Source organism: Anolis carolinensis, chromosome 1 (genome assembly GCF_035594765.1).
Source record: "Anolis carolinensis isolate JA03-04 chromosome 1, rAnoCar3.1.pri, whole genome shotgun sequence".
NCBI lineage: Eukaryota > Metazoa > Chordata > Lepidosauria > Squamata > Dactyloidae > Anolis > Anolis carolinensis.
This window is the reverse complement of record NC_085841.1, coordinates 185339413-185366856: the sequence shown is the minus strand read 5'-3', so window position 1 is coordinate 185366856 and position 27444 is coordinate 185339413. Positions and strand designations below refer to the sequence as shown.

The 27444-nt window shown below is 39.3% G+C and overlaps 1 protein-coding gene and 2 non-coding genes across 3 annotated transcripts; all 3 read right to left on the bottom strand.

Annotated features, from left to right (window-relative positions):
• Positions 1 to 1597: 1597 nt before the first annotated feature.
• nop58 (NOP58 ribonucleoprotein) lies at positions 1598 to 27444 on the bottom strand. The gene is made up of 15 exons (XM_062962060.1): positions 27265 to 27444; positions 25987 to 26063; positions 24648 to 24700; positions 22639 to 22763; positions 21430 to 21566; positions 20477 to 20541; positions 18660 to 18794; positions 17755 to 17900; positions 14396 to 14522; positions 13630 to 13793; positions 11802 to 11936; positions 10104 to 10165; positions 7143 to 7279; positions 3898 to 4046; positions 1598 to 1990 (listed from the first exon to the last, which is right to left on the bottom strand). The coding sequence occupies exons 1-15, from the start codon at positions 27307 to 27309 to the stop codon at positions 1928 to 1930; spliced, it is 1620 nt and encodes a 539-aa protein (XP_062818130.1). The 5' UTR covers positions 27310 to 27444; the 3' UTR covers positions 1598 to 1927.
• On the bottom strand, positions 14097 to 14184 carry LOC134295806 (small nucleolar RNA SNORD11). The gene has a single exon (XR_010002412.1). It is a non-coding gene; the product is annotated as a small nucleolar RNA SNORD11 (small nucleolar RNA).
• Positions 17198 to 17282, bottom strand: LOC134295808 (small nucleolar RNA SNORD11B). Its single transcript, XR_010002414.1, has one exon. It is a non-coding gene; the product is annotated as a small nucleolar RNA SNORD11B (small nucleolar RNA).

Here is a 27444-nt window from a genome sequence, read left to right as displayed (position 1 = left end):
TTCCAACTCTACTATTCTATGATTTTATTACTTGTTCTGTCCCTATGGTCTGAGACAGTCAGTGTGCTCACGTCAAAGATACAATAATCTCAGACAGGAAAATATGTGAAGCATTAACTTCTTATTCCTGTTCTTTGCCACAAGGCAAAAAGATCTCTGGGCTTGTTTGACATAAATGCTGCCTACAGAAACCAACTTTAACTTGCTGTCTTGCCACTGAAGTCTTCACACACATCCATGCCAGGTACAGCTTTCTACAGCGACTCCTTTCCATCATCCCAAACAAGACGAAAGGTTTTCTGCCATGTTATTTCCACAAACTTTTCTCCACATTGCTCTCATGACTTTGGGAGAAATAGAACCACAAATTGATGTACCTGTGGTATTTGGTGGTTTGGTTCCAGAATCTCCTGGGGATAGCAAACACGTGGATACTCAAGTCCCATTATATATAATGGCAGGGTACAATAGAAAGGTTTGATTTATGGAATGTTTTAAAAAAATCAAACTTTAGATCAGTGGTTCTCAACCTAGGGCCCTCAGATGTTTTTGGTCTTCAACTCCCAGAAATCCTAACAGCTGGTAAACTGGCTGGGATTTCTGGGAGTTGTAGGCCAAAACCATCTGTTTTAGATAGTTCGATCCATCAATTTGATACACAGAACTGACTGTAATATGTTTAGGGATGCACACTACCATTCAACCACTGCTTTTCAAGAACATTTGAGCTGGTAGGCTGTTGAAATCTGGTCACAAAGATCCCTCTCCCCCCTGGATGGGAATTCTTCTCTCTCCCTCCTCCTTGGGAAGAAAGGAATCACGTATAATTCATGTGTTTTCCCTGATGCTACTCCACACCCCTTGCCTTCCCCTAGGGAGCATATAGGGAAGGACTTACACAAAACTGCAATTCCCTGCATAGAGAAGCCTAAAATGGGCATGGGGCACATTCATACCTGCATTTTTGAATGGTAAGAAACATCCTAATTTCACTACCTCTACCACCACCAAAAATACATAAAATACACCTGCAATTCTAAGATGCGTCCCATTTTTACAAATGTTTATATATGAAGAAATACTGTAATACTGAAGAAATACAATAATAGGGGAGAAAGTAGGGTTTGGGGCGGCCAAATCTGTCTGACACTATCCAATAATGTTTTCTTCTTTTCTTAGGCCTAGAATGTACATTAGTACGTTAACTGTATTACTGTGACATTGAATTGAACATTTCAAAGTAGGAAGGACCACAGATAGCTTTGAAATAAGACTAAATGAAACTAGGAAAAAAAGTGTAAACTGTGTGAAATGTATTTTTACCAAAATATATTGTGATAACATATATTTCCCCAACAATAACTTTGTGTTAGACAAATCTGCAAAAATCATTCCCCTCAAAAGATACAAATAATGGTCACGCCAGCCAAGGAGTTCTGCACAACTACAGACTTCTGGATCGAGGCAGCTGCTATTATTATTTTAGATCTTCTTTTGCATAGTTTCCCTCTGTGTAAACCATTATCCAGTACAATGGACCTGTAGTACACTATGTAATAAAAAAAAACTTCCAAAGGAGGCCCAAGAAAGACATAAAGACAGTTAGAAAGTAGTACTTTTATTCAGACTTGAGTCTGCAGGAAGGGACTTGATGAAGTATTATTTACCTATTTAAAATATGCATATATTGCTTTTCAGGCATAACTTCCCATCTCAACATTACAGTATGGATATACTGTACTAATATTGCCAATAAAAATTAATGTCAACAAAACTTGGTTAGAAAAACACAAAAAACAAAACAGGATCTGTCCCAAGAAAAGGCAAACAATCCCTCTGCCTTCTCTTCTAATGAAGCAAAATATTTTTGTGAAGCAAATGTCCTAGGCCAAATTAAGTCATCCCAAGAGACTGTTGTTTTCTTTTCTCAGTCATCATCTTCAGGCTCCTCTTTCATTTTCTTCTTCTTCTTTTTCTTCTTCTCTGTATTCTGAAAATAAGCATTCAACATATAATTGGTTAATTAATTCATACTGAATATATTTTCTTAATACTGAGTACAAGGGAATCAAAGGGATTTTCCTATTAAGGAGGACAGGAGTAGGCGTGCATGGTCGTAGTCTAGTTTTCTTTGCTAATCTCTTCAGACAAGAGAAGCTCAGGAGCAGCAGGAATCCATGGTTACCACTGATATAACCCTATTGAAATGAGTCAACAGCACTCAGTCACAGAAGATAAAAGCTTTCATCTCTAAGCATCTCAGCAGAACAAAATCATTCTTCACAATGTAGCAGAAGCAATCAGCCTTCAGAAAGACTGGCTGCTCCAGAATTTCTGAGGAGCGTAAATGGAAGCAAGGCACGCAACACCCAAACATCACAGCATGGAGCTCCTTTAGCACACACCAGAACATTTCCTCCTGTGAGCTTGATCATGGCTACATTACACTGCCTTGAAGCAAGTCGCTGCATTTTGCTTGTGACTCACAATGCACAAAGGAGACCATTTTTCTAAGAAATGGGATGGTCTGAGCATGCCGAAGCCAACTGGGGCTATGGAACACACAGAGAGGCAACTGTGTCATATGTAGAAATGTTTGGATAAAATTAATGGAGATTCTGGACATTCAAGTATTTTAGATCACAGAAATGTGTAGGCTTGCCCTCAAAAGAAAACCCTACAGAAGGTAAAATGGAGGGAGGATGATGGGAAAGCAGATAAAATAAGAAATGCCTTTCTTCAAAATCTGTATTTGACAAAATTGTAATTACTATTAATCCTTTAAAACAAATTACTTAGGTCAGGTAGCAGAGAGAAGGGTGATGGTGGTTACTGCATCTTCATATTAATGTGTACAAAACCCCCCACAAAGCTCTAAAAAAACCTTGAAGATCTCAGTGTGCACTAGGATAACAATAATTTTATGGTAGGGACAGGCAGTTTCCAAAAGGTATCTCTCCCTATGAACCTGTGAGAGCATTACGATCGGCCAGGGAGGCCCTTTCTTGGTCCCACCCCCATCGCAAGCACGACTGATGGGAACAAGAGACAGAGCCTTCTCAGTGGAGGCCCCTCAGTGGGGGAACCCCCTCCCCAGTAATATCAGACACGGCCCCTCTCTCCTTGTTTTCAGGAAAAGAGTAAAGACCTGGCTGCGCGAGCAAACATTTGGAAAAGTGCAATACAGAACCAGAGTAACTGTAGCAACCCAACAACAACTTTGACTTGGCTTCATAGCTTTAAAGTTTTTATTGTATTTATATGTGTATGTGGTTTTTATATATGATGTATTGTGTTTTTACCTGTCTGTATATGCAGCATTGAATTTTGCCATATTGTGAGCTGCTTTGGGTCCCCTTTGGGGTGAGAGAAAGTAGGATATAAATGTATTAAATAAATAAATAAATAAATAAAGTTGCAGGCTGTAATCTACTTTTGGTTTTGATGTTGTTGTTTTTCTCTATAACATCAGGATCCATCAACCATTATTTTTTATTTTTGTTTAGAGAATTTTTGTCTTCGTAGCTCCTCAGCTACAAAGGCTAAAAGCAACCTAGAGTCGCTTACCAATTTATAATTTGCCCTCTAGATTTCAATGTACATAACCATAGAACAAAAGCCTCATGCAAAAGATACACACTTAGAATGAAGGGATATTGATTTTAGGAATTTGTTAGGAATATCAGAACTAAATGGAGCTTACAGTTCTTGCACTTGAAATATCCTAGTTAACCAGAGTTCTCTTTGTTTTACTAATATGACTTAGGTTGGAAGAAAAGCAATTTTGTTACTATTCATGCTGAATGTCTAGGAATCATAAAAGCATGCAGAACCAATGAAAGCACCCATGATCTGTCAACAGATCCTTTCTCTCCATCCTATTCCTTGTTTTCTTACCTCTACTGCTGTACTGGTTGATGGCTCTTCTTCATCTTCCTCCACACAAACTGCTTCTTCTTGAGCTTCCTGTTTTTTATCCTTTTTCTTTTTCTTCTTTTTGACACTTCCACTATCATTTTGCTCATCCTCTACTGCTGCCTCCTCTTCTACTTAAAAAAAGGAACATAAAATTGTCATCCATCAAAACAAACCAGATTTTATTTCAACCACAGCATTATTGTTGTCTTTATTTAGGAGCCCCGGTGGCAAAGTGCGTTAAAGCACTGAGCTGCAGACTGAAAGGTTCCAGGTTCAAGCCCCACTGTTAGCTCCAGCTCCTGCCAACCTAGCAGTTCGAAAACATGTCAATGTGAGTAGATCAATAGGTACCACTCTGGCGGGAAGGTAACGGCGCTCCATGAAGTCATGCCAGCCACATGACCTTGGAGGTGTCTACGGACAACACCGGCTCTTTGGCTTAGAAATGGAGATGAGCACCACACCCCAGAGTCAGACATGACTGGACTTACCTTTTTACCTTTATTCATACCCCACCTTTCTCCCAGTGGGGACTCATTAGAGAAACACCAGCAAAAAGCACAAATGTGCTGGGAACAAACTAATATTGGTATTGCAGTGTAAACCAAGTTGAAAAACAGAATTAGATGCTTAATTAGAATTAGTGTAAAGTATTTTGCATAGCACAATGCTATCGTGTGACATTTATAGTCTTGAGATAAAACTCCTTGCCTTTGTTTTTTTTTTTTTTAAACCCATCTCTTTAGCTTTTACATGCAAGCTCCACAGAACTCTGGCTCTTTTAAACAAGTATGATGAACGACAAAACTTTTCTAAAAAGGAAGTTTTAACTAGCCAACAGAAGAGAGATCTATTCAAACAAGAAAGATGTACAGGCTAGTCAAGATTTGGACTTTTGGTAGTTTGTCAATGGAAGGAGACTGTGGAGTTGTCCATTTTTATTGTATAGAGTGTTGTAACGAGTTACAGGGATAGGATGCTGACTGCCCATAATGAAGCATGTCTTGTTTTGCATTTTGTTGATATCTGGAGTGATTTTACACAAGGCAAGATCGGTTCCATACGAGAATTCCGTAAATGGGGATAATGGTAACAGGAACAAGGAGCAGGGGGTGGGGAGCAGCAAATGGGGAGTGGGAACAGCAAATACTGAACTTTCTGTTCACAGTGGTCAAAACACGGAACCCCGTATTCTTTTGCCACTAGTAATTTTGCAAGTACCCCAGCCCACTGTGAATGCTGTTCTGAGCTTGATGTTAAGATACACATCACAATTGCTGTCCAGTCCCTTAGGACTTGAAATTAAATCAAGTACAGAAAAATAATACAAATATTTATTTTCTCTACAATAAGCTGTGCTATAAAGCAGAACAAACCCTCAAAAGTGGTTATGCTGGGAACACTGTGCCATTATACCAGCAGGAGTCAACTGTCATACCCAGCATGGGAGCCCATCACAAGTGACAATGTAGAATAACTTATCATACATTTTATTGCCACTGACCCTTAAGTAGTAGGTGCCTTTGTCAGGGTTTAAACTGCTTATGCACAGCAATGTTTGCCACAACACTTTCAAGTCAAAACAAAATGAGGGCTGAGGCTCCTGGAAGGTTCTGTCTTTGGCTCATGTCACAAGCTAGAAAACATGTCAGTTTGGGAGGCTTTCTTCCCAAAACACTGCTACAAATGAACCCAAGAACATCTGTATTTTGCACAAAGCAAAAGGGGTATTTGTATATATTCAGTACCAGACCAGGTCTATCAGTATTTCAATTCTCAACTGAAGAAAATTCACACCGCTTCCCCCATCTAACAAGCAGCAAACAAACAAAATTAATGTCAACAAAAAAGGACTAAACCAGTGCATATCACAATTAATCCTCATTCAGAATGAATACACACACACACTTCCAAATCTATCAGAAGAAAACCACACACATTCAACTGGAGCAAATTATGTGTATTTCGATAACGTTATAAACAAATGCTATGTAGGTGTGTGATTTACTTTGGTAGGCTTTAGGATCATTACAGTGTTTCCCTGAAAATAAGACATCCCCTGGAAACAAGACCTAAAAAAAGTGTTGAATTGCCAAATATAAGACATCCCCCAAAAGTAAGACCTAGGAGGAGGAAGCCGCTGCCACTGAGGAAGGAGCGTGCAGCGTAAAGGAGAAGGAGGGAGCAAAATAAGACATCTCCAGAAAATAAGACCTAGCGTGTCTTTGGGAGCCAAACTTAATATAAAGCACTGTCTTATTTTTGGGGGAACACGGTATTGTAAAAACTGCTTCTACTGGTGTGTGTGTGTGTGTGTGTATGAAGCATAGTCCTTATTTTTTGTTTTATTTTGTTCAAAACAAAAACATGTCTCAGATGAGTTTCAAGAGTTTTTATAATGTTTCTGGAATAATAGAATTGGAAGGGACCCAAACGCCATTCAATTCAACTCCTTTCTACCAGGGAGAAACAAACACTCAAAGCACTTTTGGCAAATGGCCATCCAGCTCCTATTTAAAACCTCTAGAGAAGGTGACTCTGTCACCCGCTAAGGCAGCATATGCCACTGCTCTTACCGTCAGGAAGATCTTCCTAATGTTAGGTGGAATCTTTTTTCCTGCAATTTGAATCTCTTTTCCTATTTAAAAGCTTTCCAGGCTGTTGTGTGTATAATTAGAAAAACTTGGAACAGTACAAATACCAATTAAGCTTAAGTGAGGCAGCTACTACACATTATATCCTGCGAGCTTCCCAAAAGCATCAAACCCAGGCTGAGAAAATAAGTTATGTGGGAGATAATTTCTACAGGAATTGAGGTATATTATGTGATAGCGTAACATGAACCATAAACATGTAGTGGACTTTGGGCCCCTCTTAGCATACATAGAATCATAGAGTTGGAAGAGACCTCTTGGGTGATCCAGTCCAACCTCCTGCCAAGAAGCAGGAAAATTGCATTGAAAGCATCCCCAACAGATGGCCATCCCACCGCTGTGTAAAAGCCTCCAAAGAACGAGCCTCCACCACACTCCGGGGCAGAAAGTTCCACATTTCTCTTTATTTCATATGTTTTTTAAAACTAAATCAGGACTGCAAATTAACTGACAACAGAATATAGAACATGCTTAACTCTCACATGCAATAATAATAATAATAATAATAATAATAATAATAATAATAATAATAATAATAATAATAATATCGCCAGAGACAGAGTAACTAACCTTTAATTTCTACTACTTTAGTCTTCTTTGCTTTCTTGGGAGCTGGTACCTCCTCTTCCTCCTCAGCTTCGATTTTGCGTTTTTTTGGGACCCGAGGAAGGGTGGATTCCCCAGAAGGGTCGTACGTCTTCACTTCACTTGAACAACAGGATAGGTTTTATAAATCACACTCATAAGGCAAGTGCACCAAATATTTCAAATACAATGACAACGAAGATTAATTCACATTTACCCCGGATGTCCTCAAAAACTCCCACTCAATTTTTCTACAGCATCAACAACTTAAGCACTCTATTGAATGCAGAAATGATGCATTCTTCTTCTGTTACATTAAGACGGGTAAGGAAAATATTTCAATTCAAGAGCAATATGCGTTCTAGAAAGTTCAATTTCATTTATATCTGGTACGCTTACCACCATGTTTTCACTCAACAAAGGAAAAAACAAACACTGTACTAATCCTTTCCTTGAACTTCCTCATGTCTCTTTCACACTATGAACACCCCCAAACTGGAATGAACCAAACGTGTAATCTTGTCTAGGAATGAGGTTGCCTTCAGAAGTTGATGTATTACAGTTCCCATCAAAACTCACTGCACCGCTGGCTCATTCTCATTGGGAGTCCAGGAGCATCTGAAAGACCAGTGAGTTCTGATCCCTAAAGTATTAATAGGATTAAGTATTTCATAAATTGAACCAAAGGCCAACAGCCCTCCCTTATTTGTCCTCAACATTTGCTATATTATCTCTGGATATAGATCTTCTATGGTTTAAAACAGTGGTTCCCAAACTTATTGGTCTACCGCCTCCTTTCCAGAAAAAATATTACTCAGTGCCCCCTGGGAAGGGGGTGTGACTTAAGAGGGGTGGGCATGGTTCCTGCCCAAGAGGGCGGGGATGAGCCTCTCCCCTAGTCCAAGATGCAGGGCTGAGAGGGGGAGGTGGGCGGGGCCACAAATGGGCAGCCAGGACTGGGATGGGCGGAGTTACGAGCTCTGAGGCAGGGCTGAGCTACTATCCCTGTCCTGCGGCGTTTGCCAGGACACAGGGGGCGGGGCTAGAGGAGGGGGAGGGGCCTCTTCCCGAGTGCCTGACGGGGCTGAACCTCTATACCCCACCCTCGTGTTCTAACAAACGCCTCAGGGGGGGGTATTCAAAGGCTCAGCCCTGTCTCGCGCTCTTGAGAAGAGGCCCCGCCCCAGCCCCGCCCTTTAGTCCTAAAAGGCCTCTTAGGAGAGGTATAGATTCTCAGCCCTGTCTCGGGCTCTTGGAAGGAGGCCCTGCCCCTTTCCCTAGCTCCGTCATCTGTGTCCGAACAAGCGCCTTAGGAGAGGTATAGATTCTCAGCCCTGTCTCGGGCTCTTGGGAAGAAGCCCCTCCCCTCCCCTGCCCCCCCCCCCCGGTGTCCTAATAGGTGCCATCACCACCCCCATGGATCGCTGCAGCGCCCACTTTGGGAATCACTGGTTTAAAACTAAAGGTAAAGGTTTTCCCCTGACATTAAGTCCAGTCGTGTCCAACTCTGGGGGTTGGTGCTCATCTCCATTTCTAAACTAAAGAAACGGCATTGTTCGCAGACACCACCAAGGTCATGTGGCTGGCATGACTGCATGGAGCGCTGCTACCTTCCCACCGGAGTGGTACCTACTGATCTACTCACATTTGCATGTTTCCAACCTGCTAGGTTGGCAGAAGCTGGGGCTAACAGCGGGCACTCACTCCGTTCCGTGGATTCAAACCTGCGACCTTTCGATCTGCAAGTTCGGCAGCTGAGCACTTTAACACGCTGCGCCATGGGGGCCTCTCAAGTTTAAAACTATTGTGCAGTAATTCTAGAGTAACAATCATTTCACACAAACAGTTTTCTCTGGGGTGTGAATAGACAACATAGCACAACTGCCATATGTGGCTATATCTTTTTGGAGTCTAGAGATGATGATGCAATTAGAGAAATAACTTCTGGCTGCATCAGTGTGGAGACAATATGTAAGATTTATGTTCATGAGTCTAAAAAACAGAAATAAATCATCTATGGTCTTAAAAATAGAGGATGACAGCATAGAATAGACTGAGCTCTACCCTCCACCTGCAAGGCTCATCCATGGTCCTTTGATTCCTGATGTAATTTTGCTAGATATTAAATGCCTAGCAGCCATCTACCTCTACCATAGCTAAAGAGTCACTGAAGCACAGCTACAGGAAATCCAGTTACCATTGGTCAGAAACACAAAGGAATCAATTGATGTTTTAAAGCAAAGCCTATTCACTGAGTCAAATGTTTAAATACAAAACTCTCCACAGTATTACATATTAAATGTACAAGCAATTTCAATACACTATAATTAACACTATCCAAAATACCATAGAAACGCAGTCTGATCTATAAAATCAAAAGAAGACCATGACACTTATTTGTTCTAGCACAGGGATCCCGAAACTAAGGCCTGTGGGCCAGATTCCCCCCTCCCTAAACTTTAGGTCGCCCTAAGTCTGAAACGGCTTGAAGGCACACAACAACAACACCAACGCTAATTAACTTGACTATCTCCTCAGTCAAAGGCAGGCCTACACTTCCCATTGAAATACTGGTAGGTTTAACCTGATTAAAATTGTTCTTCATTTTACATACCGTATTGTTCTTTTATATTTTTTGCACTACAATTAAGATATGTGTGTGCATAGAAATTTTTTTCAAACTATAGTCCAGCCCTCCAACAGTCAGAGGGACCATGAACTGGCCCTCTGCTTAAAAGGACCCCTGTTCTAGCAGAATGTGTAGATACTCTTCTTACGATACTGTAATTTGCCATGTATGTGATACCGAGAAGAAGGAAAATATTTCTGTTGACCCAAATATCAAATATTTTGATGAATCTAGCAAATCCTAAACTTATTACAGTATTAACATTAAAACAAAGAGGCAAAACAAATTGAAGGCAAAACAAACACAGAGCTACTCACCTCTTATGTTGATATTTGTCTGCCCTGGCCATAGCTTTTCCTGTGCCACTTATTCGTCGTATCTAAGGATGAAAAGTCAGCATTATGAAAAACAAATTGCCCATAGTCATAAAAATATGGGTACCCCTTAGTCCTTGAGAAAAGGATTAAAATTGAATCCCTTACCCGAAATGCTTGAAACCAGAAATATTTTGGATTTCAATTTTTTTCCTATATTTTAGAATACCTCTATTTGCATATAAGAACATAATAAAATATCTTGGAAATGGGATCCAGTCTAAGCATGAACTTCATTTGTTTCACATACACTTTATACACATAACTTGAAAATAATTTTATGCACAGCATTTTAATGAGAGAATTTTTGTGTATGCAGAACCATAAAGAACGAAGATGTCACTGTATCAGGTGGATTTTAGAATTCCAGCTAAGTGATGTCAGTTTGCATATGTACACAAACAAGTCAAACATGTGCTGTGATGTCTCATGGGCCATGTAGTCCTGTTCCTAGTATTATTGTGACAGATGAAGAGGAAAACTTGGATTTCCCACCGTTTCAGCCAGAACTGGAGCCCTTGCACCTGCAGGATATTTGCCCTCCAGAAGTCAGCCAAACAAGCCTTGAGCAGAAATCTCCCCCATTTTCTCGCCGAGATTATTATAATCAACAAAGAGGCGCTCGCGAGGCGACTCGCCGGAGCGCCAGGATAGCTGCCAGACAATTAGCTGATTAAGTCTGTTTCCCTTGGGAAACTTTAAGGAGTCAAGCATCTGGACACAGAATGGGTTTCGGTTCTTGTTCCCCAGAGAAAGTGTTCTTTGGCGGGAAAACAAGATCCTATTTAGGTGTTTGCTCTCGGAGGAACCCTTGCGGAGTCAATTCGTCAGCTCGTGGAGTGAGATCGTGTGTAGACTTCGTACTCCAGTTCCCAGCTCCTGAATCAAGTTCCCAGCCCTGCCTTGTTCCACGGATTTCTATGGACCCAGTTCTTGTTCCACGATTGCCTTGTTTCAAGTTGGACCTTGCCAAGTCTCAAGTCTTGCCTTGCCTTGCGTTTTAAACCACGGACCCTGCTTCTCGGATTCCAGCCTTGTTTTCCTTTCCTTCGGATTTACCTTAAGCCTCAAAGACTATGGACAGTTCCCCACACTATTGCTTGCCAAATAGTGTGTGTTTCGGTGAAGTGGATTATAACTTTGGACCTTAATATCATATATTGGACATTGTTTTCCTGGACTATATTTGACCTTTCCTGAAAGGTCTACTTCTGAACTATATTCTACACTTGTTTTTATTGACTTTATATATTCCTTTAATAAAGATATTAGATAGATTCTGGTCTCTGCGCATGGTTATTGGTGCTCTGCAGCCTGGGTCCTGACATGTGCCAACTTTCTGCTTGGTTTGAATGTCGACACGAGCCAAAACAGCCATTCTAATATTGCAGGGCTGGACCAGGATATTTTGTTGCCTTAGAATGACATGACCACATTTGACCTAATACACAATAATAAAACTGCTTGTTCCCAGAGTTTAACAAGAAAGGCCTTTCCCCAAGAGAGCAGTAGTGGGACTATATAGAATGCCCTTTCAGTTATACTTATTGGGATATTCTCCCCACAAAGGTTCAACTGGTTCCAAAATATTTTCTTTTCAGCCCCAGAAAACAAGGTTTGTTTCCACTTCTATGTACTCACCCCTTTCTCTTCCAAGTGCCTTAGTCTTGCTTCTACTTTTAATCTGTTCTCAGCACCCATTTCAGCACTGGTACTTTCTCCAAGGGCATCATAACGAATAGTCAACGCTGTTTTCGCAGCCAGCATTCGTGAGATCTTACAGTAAAGAGTGAAATACACCCAGTGAAACCTCAATGACAATGTTCTGTACACATGCAATTGAAAATCATGCCGATGCAAGGAAACACAGTGGAAAATTCTGGATAAAATCTGGATGAGGAAGATCATAGCACACCACACTTAATTTTTTATGTTTGCTTTTTAAAAAATGATCTCAAGTTAAATTAAAGCCTAGTATTGTATGTTAAATAAGGCCTTAATATCTTAAGGTATCAGATCCTATCTGATCTTGGAAACTAAGCAGAGCCAGCCTTAATCAGAACCTGGATGGAAAACCACCAATGAACACCAGGTACTGTAGGCAATATTTTAGAGGGAAGAACTGGCAAAACCATTTCCAAGTAGTCCTTGCCTAACAAAACCCTATGAGGTTCATGAACAAATGAGGTGATAATCTACAGGCATATACACACAAAATGTATTTCAAGCTTTTAACTGCAAATAAAAAAGTTTATTTATTTATTATTTATTTCAAATATTTCTATCCCGCCCTTCTCACCCGAAGGTGTGGCAACAATTTGATGCCGACACATCATTAAAAACAACAACATATAAAAATGTATTACAACCAATTAAATACAGTATAAAATATAAAATATAAAACATAAAACATTCTTTTGATTGTTTTGCCCATTCTTTTGATTGTTCAAATATTTATTTTCTTCACTGCATATTTTCACATGAATAAAGCATCACAGGTATGTAAAAAACAAATGAATTGCATACAATAATCTTTATAGCACCAATTTTGAAAAGGTAAGATAAAGATGCACACCTCATTTACTTTCATAATCTATTATATGGATTTCTATGCACAGGACTTCTGTAATTTGCATGCCATCAAAAAGCCATTTTTTCCTGTTACCATTCTATTAACTATTAACAAGATGTCAGACATTCTGAGGACTACAGCACTGATCCTTAATATGTTGGGAAGGCCTACTTGCGTACAGGATAACTGAATAGTGGTGTGAATGCAATGAACTAGGGAGTAATAGGCTCCCAAAATAATTGAGTCTCCCTATCTTCAGCCATGACTAAGTGGCAGTTCTTCCTTGACCCACATAATAGAATGCACCTCAACTGAAGATGATTTTAGAGTTAACTCTGCTTTGAATACAACTGACTTATGTCTTTCAATCAACTTATATCCTTCCTTTAAGCTGAAGAAAATACTCAATATAGCTACCAATAAAAAATACAGCTCAGAAACAAAGCCTAATCTAAAACAAAACCTAGCTAGCATCCACTCACGTAAGATTCCCTTCACTACAAAGCAGCTTAAGTGCCAAAGCCCTACTCAAATAAAATATCTCTCTACTAATTAGGAAGGTCAACCTGCTTAATTTGGACTGTTGCCTTCTAGTATTAACGTTGGATGAGTATACCAATTAATCAAAAGCAACATGTGAAAGTTTTAATGTGTCTGTGTACGAAACTGATTATAAGCAATGAACTGGGGAGACATATGGCAGAAAATCTTCTGGTATTTGAGAACCAGCAGGTTAGACTTTTTTATCAAACTTTAAGTAAAAATTTAAGTCTTAACTCCTTAGTTACTCCTTCTTTCAATAGACTGGCAAATCACCCAGTCTAACACTTTCTTACAAGTTCTATCAAGACAGTGGTGCTTGAGGAAAACAACATGTACAATATAAGACAATCTTACCTTTCCTTTGTTTTTGGCTGTTGTTTGTCCCACAAGGGAAGCATGATAAATCAGACCAAACTTGGGAGTGTCATGTTTTGTCTTCAAAGCTCTAAACAGTGCTTTTTCGGCACCCAGAATTTGAACAGTTGATGCTGGATGCTTAGCCAGATTCAAAAGGGAACCTGCAATAAAAGAGGTGACAAGAAGGGGTTCAAGGAAATGAGTGGCCTCTGCAACCTGCCAACTCTGCTGACGGGAATCGAGCTTAAAATCTCCCTACAACAACAAAAAAGAATTGCAGACATAAAACAATCTTCTGGACTGAAATGGAGAGTTTTGGAGAAAGAAACTAGTGTCAGGTTATACTATTGTTGCTACTGGAAATTGGTTGCAACAAAAACCGGATTCATCTGTCTCCTCTCATGACTTGAATTAACTAAATCTCCTTTAATGCAACATGGACTGCAGGGAGCAGAGCTCAAGAAGCATCTCAGAAGAGGTAGTGACTAGAGTTGCCTTCACTTTTCAAAGATGAAATCAGGCAAACTTCAGAAATGAATCATCATTGAATGCTTCTAGGCTCCTGCCAATGTTGAAATCTTTTATTTTTCAGTATGGTCTGGCAGCTATGGGCTTTTTCTTGTTAAATCAGTTTTTATGCTGCTGCTTATATCTCACAATATCTCAAAGTGATAAAAGTAGAGATAGTCTGATTCATTAATTAAGATGTTTTAGGCACTGTAAGGTGCAGAATAGAGTAAAACACATCCCTAAACAATTATACCTGCATGTGCAATAAGCCGGGCTCCAACTAGCTCTCCCACCATAACTGTAAGATTAGGTGCAATGGCCATCATCCTGTTTTTTAGATAATCATATAGCTGTGCTCGATAGTCTGAGATCTCGATGACCTGAAAAATATCATACAATTAGTCAAACTCTGCAAAAAAAAGCTGGCAAAAGCAAGATTAAAAAAGAGAGCAGATACGTCTAATAAGAGAGCAGTTAACAGAAGTTAAACAACTGCCTGTGTTATGGTTGAGCCTTCGGGCTCCGGTAATAGAAGAAGGGGTCATAAGACTCCTCGAGAGTCAGACTCTTTCGAGGAGCGTGAAAGGAAACGGCTCCGGGATTTGTTTACAGACCCGACAGATGAGGACTCATTTGAGGGTTTTTCTCAGGGTTTGGAGGAAGAGATGGCCAGCTCGGAGGAGGACGACATGGAATGGACTCGTGTGAGGGAGGATTTGGGTGTTGGGGAAACAGGCAATGAAAGCATGGGAGGTGATTGGCGGGTTGCAGGATCAGACCCATGGACTGGCTGGAGGGATGGAGCGGGATCCACAGCTGGGGATGCTGTGGGGCGTAGTCAAAGGTGCTTAAGCTCTGATGAGGATGATGATGTTGGGGCGCCTGGAATTGGGATGGCAGCTGACAGCGATGATGAGCTTGAACTGGGATAAAATGGGGTTTGGGACCAATGTCTAATTGCGTTGGGCAAGGTAATCTGGACGGACGCTTGGGCTTTTGTTGGGGAACTTCCTGAAGACGGGTGTGATTCGTTACTGGATACGTAAGTTTACCAAGGACACTGGGCATCGACGGAGGGAGGAACTGTGCGGGGTTTTTCTCTGTGCAACTTGTGTTTAATCTCGATAGCTTGGACCTCCGTCGTCTTTTTGACGGGCAATATCTACTCGCACTGGATTGACGCTGGACTGACTGACTTCGATTCCGGATTATCCCTTCTGCTGGCTATCGGTGAGACCTTTGGATTTCTTGACGACTACGCTTGGCTATAGACCTCTGGACCGGATTGGGACCCTGCTGACTGCCGTTACCCTGACTGCTGTGCCTGGACCTGGATATCTTTGGCCGCTGAACCTTAAACTGAATCCTGACTACGACCACGCTTTTCGCTCGCTGCAGGAAGGAATAAACAAGCCTGGTTTATTCTCCTGCTGTTTCTGAAGTAGCAGAGAGGAATCTGCCACCAGTCTGTTGTTTACATTCTGACTCCTGTTGATCCTCTTTTGTTTGCATTGTTTGCCAGGCTGAAGTAAGCACTTTTGATTTAATCCGGATTATACTTCTGTTTAACCCGGTTTATCCCTTTGAACCGTTTAAGCTCAAACTGAGCTGTTTTTTGTTACTTATCACACTGAAGTCAAGTGTTTGCCCTGTTCTTTGTTTCCTACGGGCGTTTTCAGTTCTGTAACCTCAATAAACTGAGTTTTGTTTTACTTGCTGGCGTTCTGTCTCTGACAGCCTGCCTTTTAAAAGTAAGGATTATTATTTAGATATACAGAAGCTTGGTTGTCTGTACCATTGTACAGAATTTAAACCAGTGGTTCCCAACCTTTGGTCCTCCAAGTGTTTTGGACTTCAATTCCCAGAAATCCCAGCCAGCTTACCAGCTGTTAGAAATTGTGAGAGCTGAAATCCCAAACACTTGGAGGGTTCAAGGTCGGGAACCACTGGTTTAAAAATATATACAAATAATAAGCTAAAGACAACTGATACAAACTTTTAAAAGCAGCATACATGGTAAAACATGGCATGAGCCAAATGGAACACAAATATTATTAAAAGAGACTGACATTGACAGAGCATGGTAAATGTCCAATTGCAGAGCACTCCAAAACTTTGACACCAACACTGAAAAGGCCCAGTCCCTCACACTCTTAACATACAGATATAAATGGGTGAGCAAGGCCACCAAATCAGATCTGAATTGTCTAAAAGGCTGTAATGTTAACAGGCAATCAATCCCTTATGAGATCTTGAGCCCAGATCATTCAGATACTGGAGACAAAAGGTGTGAAATCCACAAGTTCAGAATGTTTCTACAATAAAAGTTATGTTGATCTTTGCTTTTAACAATAAATTCCTTGAGTATTCATGGAAGAAAAATGTAGCTAACTACTGGCATGGTGTGGTGCTGTCAGTGTTGGGACTAAGAAACTGGAAAATTAGGGTTCGAATTCCCACTCAACCTTGGAAATCCATTGGGTGAACTTGGGAAGATCACACAATCTTCAACCTCAGATGAGAGCAAAAACAAATTCCCTCCAAACTAATCTGGCCAAGAAACCACTGTGAGAGATTTGATTTAAGATCACAGTAAGTTAGAAATGACTTGAAGGCAAACAACTCTCAGACATTTGAGATGCTTTGGCGAACCAAGCTTTCCAGTAACAAAAACTCTACAAAGCACTGGATCCAATGTAGGATCAAGTTAAAAAGACAGCTTCTTTCTTTTAATTCTCAAGTGATTCATTTGATGATAATCAGAGTACTGGTTTCTACCCAAGGGGCTTACTGTTAACTTGGACTTTGCTCTACTTTTAAATCTAAGCTGAAAGGCCAACACAAGAACTGGCCTTCCAGCTTAGATTTAAAAGTAGAGCAAAGTTACCTTGCAGTATTTTTTATTATATTTAAAAACCAAAGTAAGTGATGTAATGGGGTGTCTTAATACATGTAGAAGCCATGTCTCTACAGACCTTAGAACAACAGGAGAATAAGTATCCCACTTAGTCAAATTCATATCATGAATAAGTTGTTACCCTAAATCAATGATTTCAGATGGCATCAGAAGAGGTAGTGACTATGCAGCCCTCAGTTTGTATATCAGGAATGCAGCATCACAAGAATCATCACTGCCACCAAGAACATTCAGAAATTACTTCTTTAGAATGCCCCCCCCCCAAAAAAAACATTTAATTTTGAACCGAGCAGTAGACAGCTAATAGGTACATATAACGAAATGATATAAATGAGTCTTTTTGCTCAGGCTCAGAAACATTTCACAACCTCTAAGCAGTTTCCTGTTATAAACGTATTGGAGGGGACTCTGTTATAGTTATCCAAACACTTCCCGGCTTAGGCACAGCTTATATGAAAGAGATAAATATAAATGCTTATTGGCATATTGGCTAATAAAACAAAGATATGTTTACCCAAATTAGCTTGAGCAGATCCAGGCAGTTCAGAATTAAAACAGATTCAATTCCAACAGAACTAAGCCATGAAGTGTTTTTGTGGCTTAATACACTTTGTAAATTCCATTTGCATTTAAGGGTTCTTGGTTTTTTTTAATGGTATCTGTTATTGAAGTTCTAGCCAATACTACATAATTACCTGGTCACACAAGTGCTGGATGTTGCTTATATCTTCTTCAGACACTTCAGTTCCCATGGAGATCTCTGCAGCTGCTTTCACTTCCTCTTCAATTTCCTCGGGAATAATCTCAGACAGATCAGAACAGGAAAAGTTTTTTCTGTCACCTGGGGAAATGAGGGATAAAATACAGGAATAAGGATAAGAAGCATAATGTATAAAGTCAAACATGAGAAGCTGACAAGAAATGGGTGATTTTCATTGACATGAATCCACCAGTGTTGCCATACAAAGCTATAGGCAGCTTCTTTCTCCGCTATTGTTTATTTGAAATAAAAATATCCACACTGTTGTTTGAATGACAGAATACATGGAATTTACTGGTGGCCTGAAGAGAAGCAGTTATTAAATGAAAGCTAGGGAACATACAGCCCTCTAGATCAATGGTTCTCAACCTGTGGGTCCCCAGGTGTTATGGCCTACAACCCAGAAATTTCAGCCAATTTACCAGCTGTTAGGATTTCTGGGAGTTGAGAGCCAAAACATCTGTGGACCCACAGGTTGAGAACCACTGCTCTAGATGATGCTGGATTGCGGTGTTCAAATTTTTCAACCTGTATGGTCAATAGTAAGGGATTTGGGCATTGAAATACAACATTGCAGAACCACAATTCCTTGTGGCCATACATATACTGTTTCTACAAAATTACAAAGAAAACTTCCTATATTTCATATTTTTATCACTGACTCAATAAGCAATTCAATAGAAAATAGACAACGGTGATATTTACGTAAATGATGAAGAATTGCATATCTGGGGCTAATATGATTTAATACAGTGTTGATCTCATTTTCAACATAATTTCAAAAGCAATGTATACACCACAGACATCACAACTGATCTATTGTAATCCAGCATTACTCACCAATTTTCTGTACACATTTACAGTAGGTTAGGTTATCTGTGATAATTTTGCCCAGTTCTGGAAAGTGCCAACCATACCATTCTCTACAGCGCATGATGTAGTTATTTAGTTCTTTGTCCAAGTCATCAAGAAGGGCTGGGAGAGATAAATAGATAGGATGTTTTTCTTTAGAAAAGATATGTTTTTGAAAACAGTATCAAGAAATTAAGATCATAGAGTGGTGCGCACAATGTTTACCTTAACTAAAACAGTGTAGTTAAACAAGACAACTAACATGATCAAAGAATTTCAAGGAAGAAACAGATTTTACAAAATGAATTGTTAGCTTGCTAGGGCACCTTTCTTTAGTTGCAACTGGTAAGCATGATTATGTGCAGCCTGTTGTGCAAGTTGATGAGCAGAGCTTTCACACCATCATCCTCTATTCCAAAATGGACATCATTACAACAGGCATTTATTTAAAAGAACTGAAGGCATACTTCACTCTAGGGTACTTCACTGATACAGAACTTTTCAGTACAACATAGTGCCATTTTGTTATTTGTGCTCAATCTGATACCACATTTGGGCACTTTGTGTGTCAGTACAATATTCTGTGAATTTTTAAATTGCATACTGTTTTTACTTTTTGCATCTTGTTTTAGGTATAGCACTCTTAAAAACTGGTATCACACACTATGTTTTTAGGCTTTTTGCGGTGGCAAATTTAAAAAAGCTGATTTGATTTAAGGGGATTCCTTTTATGTTATCTTAGCTGCACAAATGAAATGATGAATTAAAATAATTGTTATAAGGTGAACATGTTTTAATCACTAACCTTTGTCCCTAATACAGTCAAATGTCCCAAATGTTGTACTATCAAAATCAAGTATCTTGGCACACTTTGGATACTCCTCTACTTCAGTGACAATGCCCACAAAATCCCAGCTTTTTCAACCTTACAACCTAGTTGCATATTTTCAGGTTTAATACCATTCAACTACTTCTCTTCCTAAACATATCAAAATTAGTATTCCATTCATACTGCAATGCAACTGCAATATATTCATAATATGTATGTTTCAAAGTATAAGAACAACAGTTGCAATAAACTCATAGCATGTCAGTTTCAAATGATCACCACAAGGAATTAAGCAGGAGTCAACATGTTTTAATAAGTCAAAATATAACGATCTGAAATTTTTTATAATTCCACTACTGTAAAGATAAATTTCAGACATTCTGTACAGTACGACACCCAGTCCCATCATATTCATGGGACTCGATAACTTCTTTTGACAAGATATCTCCTCTCTAGACAGTTTTTAGGTTCTCCATGTGACTCTATGCTATTCTTGGGCCAGATGTCCTTCATTGCTACAGGGTTCACCACTATTATCTGTGGTTTCAGGTATCCACACGTCTTGGAATATATTCCCTGGAGCTATGGGGACTGCACTTAATAGCAGGCCTGCATAACCTGTGGACCTCCAGGCGTTTGGGCCTCTAACTCCCAGAAGCCCTATCCAGCTTGTCCAATGGTCAGGAATTCTGGTAGCTGAAGTCCAAAACACCTGGAGGGCCACAGGTTGAAGAGGCCTATATCATCACCTACCCTGCCCTCCCTCCTGACTGAGATATCATCTTATGGTTTAGAGATATTTGGAGTGTTTAGAGAATAAAGCAGCTTCCCTTCTCCCCAGTATTAGGAATCTGAGCTGTTGGATTAACAACCTGAGTTCTAAAAATAAATTGGCTACTTTTTTGAACTGGCCCTTACATTAAAAATTCAAACATACATGCTAGATTCACAGTGTTTAACACTGAACTCTACTCACAGATTGCTTGGACAATCATGGTGTCAACTTTGTCTGGACTGAACTTCAACTTGTATCGGGAGAGGCTGAAAAAAAGTGAATCCACAAAATGTAAACCGTTCGGCATATAATCACCTATCAAACTAAGAATTCCCTGATTTTTGTTTCCCCTCTGAGCAATGGCCATCCCCTACAATGAGGACTACTACTGACTGTCTATCACATATTAGAAAGCCAGGCTGAACATTCTTATGTGTTAGTCCCAACCACTGTTCACATAAAGAGGATGGGAAACTGTAAAGATAATTATCTGTCTCAGATTTACTCTAATGTGTGTTCTCAAATACATACAAATACATTCATCTTGTAATAGATGAATTACCAACAAGCAACTATAATATGTATCACAATTTTTAACACCTGCTTTTTCTCTGGTGTAGCTCTCAGGTGGATATTTGTTTTGTTGTAAAGCAGAAGGAGAAGCCACTTTCTTTTAATTGCACACACTACAACACCATCCTCAGAGACCCTAGGGGTCTTTGAAAGGATCCTGACAACATTACTGATGTGTATCTGTCAAAGAAGAATAGCTGGATGTGTTTGCTGCTCTCCACTAATACAAAAATACCCCTCTTGAGAGAGCTTCAATGGGGATGCAACAAGAGGGCATGGGAAGTGGGATTTTAGTTGTTGCATGGTTGGAACATATGCCAGATTACTTATTTAAAAGGTCGGTGGTAATTACAAATGGTTACTCTGTGTATGAGTCTTCCGTTCAAAACGTTTTCACAATTATTCATCTTTTAGCTTTCATTAGAAAAAGCTACATGTTGACTATGCTATAAAACCCTAGTTTCAAAAATGTTTGGTGCTGATACTACTTTACAAAAATGCAAGATTTTGATGCCTATGTATTTGGAAAGAGATCCCAGACAACACAAAAGCAAGAAAGCTGTACAAACATTTAATGTTACCTATGTGCCAATCCTAAACACATAGCTGCCATCTCTTTTGCTGGAAGACCACTGATAAGACCTTCCATTTGTGTACGAATGCCTCTCATCAATTCAGTGACCATTGGGCTGTGGATACAGCTCAAGTTCAGCTTGTCCTGCAGAGAGGGAAAAGAGTAATAAATATGTTGTGAGAACCTTTTACTGGATCACTGCAACAATATATTTGCTATTCAGGCATATGGCTGACCCTAAATTGAATTGATTCTTTTTCAGAACTTGGATTGCTTCATGAAAGGACACAGTAGTTTGAAATTACTCCAATAGTGACACTGTTATTGTATGCCAATCTTTCTTTGAAAATATATGCACAGTATGAAAACATACACATGTTCTCAAAGAAAACTTGGCATTTATCAATTAATGTATTACAGTTATATAGTAAAAGATGGCGACATCACAAGAACCTAGGTTCTACTCTGAAATCCTGAAAAATATAGTATCATCAACCTTTTTGCAGTCATTGAATTATCACAAGGCTATTTAGGATCAAGAAATGGTATTCATCTGATGTGGTCATGATGATACATGCCTACGTTACAACTCATTTGGATTACTTTAAAAATGTCCTAGGGAGGCTAAGTTGCCCCCCCCCCCCCATTATTTTCTTGACAAGTGAAAGCTTCTCTGCTTCTATAGGCTTTCTAAGAACTGACTGTGAGAGGTTTTAATGGTGTGCGGTGGATAATAAAGCTTTTCTCAATTTTTATCATGCACCATTTAATAAATCAGTTTCCAATGGTTTTAACTGTTGGTACTGCTTAACTGTATTTTAATAATAACCCCTGCATGTTTTAACTTCTCTTTTTTTGTAACTGTATTTAATTGCGTTTGCTTTAATTGTTATAAGGTGCCCTGGGTCCGAGTACAAAGCAAGGTATAAATGAATCAACAAGATTATTTTTATTTCCTTTTCTTTCCCCCTTTATCTCTGCATTATTTATTACATTATCAGCCTACACAGTCATAGTTTCAATTTCTATAGATTAAGAAAATCTATATGCTTTGCAAAATACAATCACTATGAGACAGAAAGATCCCAGAATAATAACAGAAGCAAGGAAAGGGGAAAAAGCCCATTATCAACCGATAACTGACATATATGCATGAAACAGTAAAACATACCAGAGGCTTCCTCCTTAAATGCCAAACTCACAAATCAGGGTTTACCTTTATGACACCGCCCAGTTTGGCATCTGCCACAGCCAACTGTTCATGGGCATCTTTGGCGACTATCTTCTTTAAGATTTTCTTTAAATTCTTGCTAATCTTGCCTTCCACCAGAGCTGTCGATGCTTTACAGGAGAACAGAAAATGGTGAAAAAGGTTTGTATGCATCTGAATGATCTTATCCATGAAATCTGAAGAAAACAACAAAACCCCGCAACAACTGGACATTCATATTTATCCGTTGTCTCTGGGTAGTGACAAAATGTTGTGCATAAACATAAATATTCAGTTCCGATGACAAATCACAGATAACACAGGTATAAAGGGATTCTTATATATAGGTGTAATGATGCATTTTTTTTTAAAAAAATCACACCAATGAGAACAAGTATATGCACACAGATGTATGCAAGATTTGGGCATAAAGAAACATCACTCACTCACGCACTGCCTGGATGGGCAGCACCAAGACAGACTCATTATATTACATCCGATATGTGCATAATCAACTGCTTACCTACAGATCAGTCTGTAAGGGTTTCAATTAATGGCCATCTCTTGTTTACATCAGGGGTCCTAAAACTTTTAAAGCAGAGGACCAGTTCACTGCCCCTCAGACTGTGTGGGGTGTGTGGTGACAATAGTTTGTTAAAAACATGAACTAATTCCTATGCACGTTGGACATATCTTATTTGTAGTGCAAAAAACAAACAAACAAACAAACAAAAAAAACAACCCATGGAAGAAAAATAAAATATTTTAAATGAAGAACAATTTTAACCAACACAAACGTATCAGTATTTCATTTGTACTTTTGGCTGATGAGATAGGGTTGCTGTGTGTTCAAGGCATTTCAAACTTAGGGAGACCTGAAATCCAAAATTTAGGGTGGGGCCTGGGCAAATTACCTTGGAGGGCTCTATCCAGCCCATGTGCCTTAATTTGGAGACCTCTATTCTACATGCTCTCATGGGTTCTGTGCTATATTTTTATTTATCTGATCTCCCCCCCCCCCCCCCATGATAACCACCCTCCTTGAATAACTGCGGTCACTATCGATACTGTGTATCTGATCTCAAACAGCCCAATTTCTTTAATGCAGTCAGAGGCACAAGTGAATATAATGGGCTCTCCACTCCCAAAGGGGCTAGGGATGCAGGAACCCCATAAAAGTGGGAAAACTAAATAATAAACTGCTTTTCAAAATAAATCTGAGGGAATCTCTAGGTCCTCTGGCATGATTATGTGGTCAACAGTTAGTGGAAAATGACCACAGAATCATACTGGTGAACCTACAGATTCCTAGAAAGGTGTTCTCTTTAGGGCCTCCAGCATGATTCTATGGTCAACATTCAGTGAAAATTGACCACAGAGGTGTACTGGATAGCCTACAGATTCCTTGAAAAAATATTTTAATCATATCTGGGAATAAAGAAATTCACAAAAAATAAAACCTGCAAATGTGGAGGGCTGATTAGCAGAAATTGAACAGAATATCAATATTATTTAATAAAGCTAAATCCTGACTCACAACTCATATCTCTCTCTGATATGCCTTAAAATGATATTCATCCTCCCTCCATATCCTGACTGAGTCAACTAACCCCTATCTGACACTGACTACCTTGAACATTTATAATTTTTATTCCTAGCATCCAACTTTCTTACATACCAGCATTTTACCACCTCTTCACTTAGCCAATCACGAGTCATTTTCAACTTTCTATGTTCCTATCCTCTCCCAACAGATTCTTACTGTATTACGTTCATCATAACTCACCGATATAAGTCTGCTGTGCCCTCATGTCCATATTAAACACAACATCTTAAAACCAAAATCCACCACAACATAAAGTCTATTACATCTACAGCTCACCAAGATGAGTTCAACTATAGATCAGAGAAAGGCAATATATATTTCTCCCATCATTCATCACCATAGGCTAAAGTTTTAACATTAACAAGAGGCCCAAGAAAGAAAAGACAAAATATGTTTAACCTGTAATTACCTGCAAGTGCTTCTGTAGTGTCCTGAAACTTCTCAAAGTGTTTCAATTTCACACTTAAAAAAGGAAATCCAACATTTTTGTCAGAATTATGAAGAACCCATTTTAGCCACCAATCAAATTAATGCAAGCAATTAGAAATTTTTGAAGTTTACAAAAAAGCAGTTAATATATAACAAATATAAATTACTTGTCCATCATGTGAATGACAGTCTATAGGAAAAAAATACCTATTCACTCTTTAGGGTTTGAACCCAATTGAAAGACATAAAAGACACTTTTAGCAAGGGAGGTTTATAACATTCTTTAGTTCAAGTGTTAATTGAGGCATGGGGTTAACTGCAGACTTAGCAAGTTCAGTTTTAACTGCTATGTTTAATATGATTATGATTTGCTTTAAAGGGCTGTATGCAACAATTACTGAGATAACACAGGTAAAACTGGGTATTATTTTTGTCATTATACTGTAGCATTATGACTACAAAATCCAATTCACATTCAGTGTATCTTGAGTAACTATTTAAGGAACAGTCTTCCCTCACTACTTCGCGGTTCACTTTTCGCGGATTTGTTGTTTCGCAGTTTTTCAATAAACTCTAAAAGACTATTATAAATAATAAAAAATTACAATTTACAGTCTAAGGAAGGGAGGAAGGAGAAGCCAAAGGGAGGGAAAAGGAGCCCAAGCGGCAACGGGAGGAGGAGAAGGCGATTTATCAACACACGATTGGTTGATAAAGACTTAAAATAGTGGATAACTACTAAAATAATGTATAAATATCAAAATAAATAGTGTCCCTACTTTGCGGATTTTCACTTATTGCAGGTGGTCCTGGAACCTAACCCCAGCAATAAGTGAGGGAACACTGTATTATAATTTATTTATTCATTCATTTATTTAAAACGTTTATATTCCACCCTTCTCACCCCGAAGGGGACTCAGGGCAAAGCATGACATATATAAGGTAAACATTCAATGCCGGAACATAAATAAACCATAAATATACATAAACACTAAAAACAGTTATCTTCACATTAAAACAATTATTTTAAACCATCACAAGTCAGCTGTCCTAGAAGTCTTACTGACACATGAATCTGACAACTAGTCCTAGTTCTGTCCAACTATCCAACTTCTTCTTTAACTGCTTCTTTAACTATTTCCACGAAAGTTTCCCTATCCATCCGATATTTGAATATTTATTAATATATTATTTATCCTGCAGTTCTTTGTTGTTCTAAGATTAAAATATTAATACACTAAGACAAAGGAAAATAGACCTGTCATTCAACCCCAGGGTGTCATAAGCCACATTACTGCAACAAGAAAAAGAATGCTTACATTTTATTAGCTTTTTCAGGAGTTTCGAACTCTTTCCATAAACTATCAATTTCTTGGAGCTTCTTCTCATTCAGAACCTATGGTACAAAGGTAGTAAGACTAATTAAAACACAGATAATTTGGCAAAGATTTCCCTAAGTTAATTCACTATTGTGCAAATAAAGATTTTAATTATAAATGGATGCCCCCAACTCTTGAGAGCCAGACCGTGAACAAAGTAATTATGCCAACAAGACTCCAGCATCACATTCCTAACTTTTCTACCCAGTGGCATTTTCTTGGGCTTTCAGAATAAAAGCCCAATTGGCAGTATAGTACAAGGTGCCATTTTATATAATTACAATAGATTTACAACCAAATTTTAAACAAAGAAAATATTCTGAATTCCTTTATACTCTGATACTCAGATTATTTTCTGTTCTCTATAGACTTTTCCAGGGAAATTCAGGCAAAAGACCTGCATGAAACTTTAAACCTGAGAGGAGATCAGGACCTAGTACAGTAGAATCTCACTTATCCAAGCTAAACGGGCCGGCAGAAGCTTGGATAAGTGAATATCTTGGATAATAAGGAGGGATTAAGGAAAAGCCTATTAAACATCAAATTAGGTTATGATTTTACAAATTAAGCACCAAAACATCATGTTATACAACAAATTTGACAGAAAAAGTAGTTCAATATGCAGTAATGTTATGTTGTAATTACTGTATTTATGAATTTAGCACCAAAATATCACGATATATTAAAAACATTGACTACAAAAATGGCTTGGATTATCCAGAGACTTGGATAAGCGAGGCTTGGATAAGTGAGACTCTACTGTATTTAACTGCACAGATTACTCCTGCGTATCTCTGAAAAACCAACTTGATATTGCCTGAGGTACTGTAACGGCTCCATCCTGGGATCCTCAGTTCAGGGGCCTTGACTACAAATCCCAGAACGAAGCCCCACACTGTTGAGTATAGAGCTACAAAATGGATGGTCCTGCTTGCATCCTTAAAAAAAAAACTTCAAAGTTACCAGAAAGCTGCCCATGGAACAATGCCACACTAACCAGTGAATAATGCAACCTGAAAATAGCTGCTTGGACATACTGTGCAACAATATTATTCTCAAGGGAAATCGAAGTCATTTCAAATTAGTACTGAGGCGGGAGGGAAAATCCTTCCAGGATGTAAGGGCCTTTTTCTTTCCCTCACACGCCTCTAAAGCGGGATAACCGGGCCATTTGTACCCGGGCAAGGGAGCACATGGCCGAGGAGGCGCGGCGCTCACCTTGAAAATGGCGTACCCGGCCGCCGTCTCGAAGAGAACCAGCATGGCGGCGGCGCGGAGACGGAGCTCCCTCAGCAACAACGAAGACAAACACAGACGCGCGACTCCCCGACAGCCAGGCACCGAAACGCGCGCAAAGAAACAGGGCGCACGAGAGCGGAAATGGCGCCCCGCCGGAAA

Excerpts from the sequence above, each read along its gene's own strand:
- nop58 (XM_062962060.1), bottom strand. The coding sequence starts at position 27,309 with ATGCTGGTTCTCTTCGAGACGGCGGCCGGGTACGCCATTTTCAAG. Across the intron at positions 26,064-27,264 it reads CCGGGTACGCCATTTTCAAG|GTTCTGAATGAGAAGAAGCT; the intron begins GTGAGCGCCGCG and ends TTTGTACCATAG. Across the intron at positions 20,542-21,429 it reads TGTTTAGGATTGGCACATAG|CCTCTCCCGATACAAGTTGA; the intron begins GTAACATTAAAT and ends ACTTTTTTTCAG.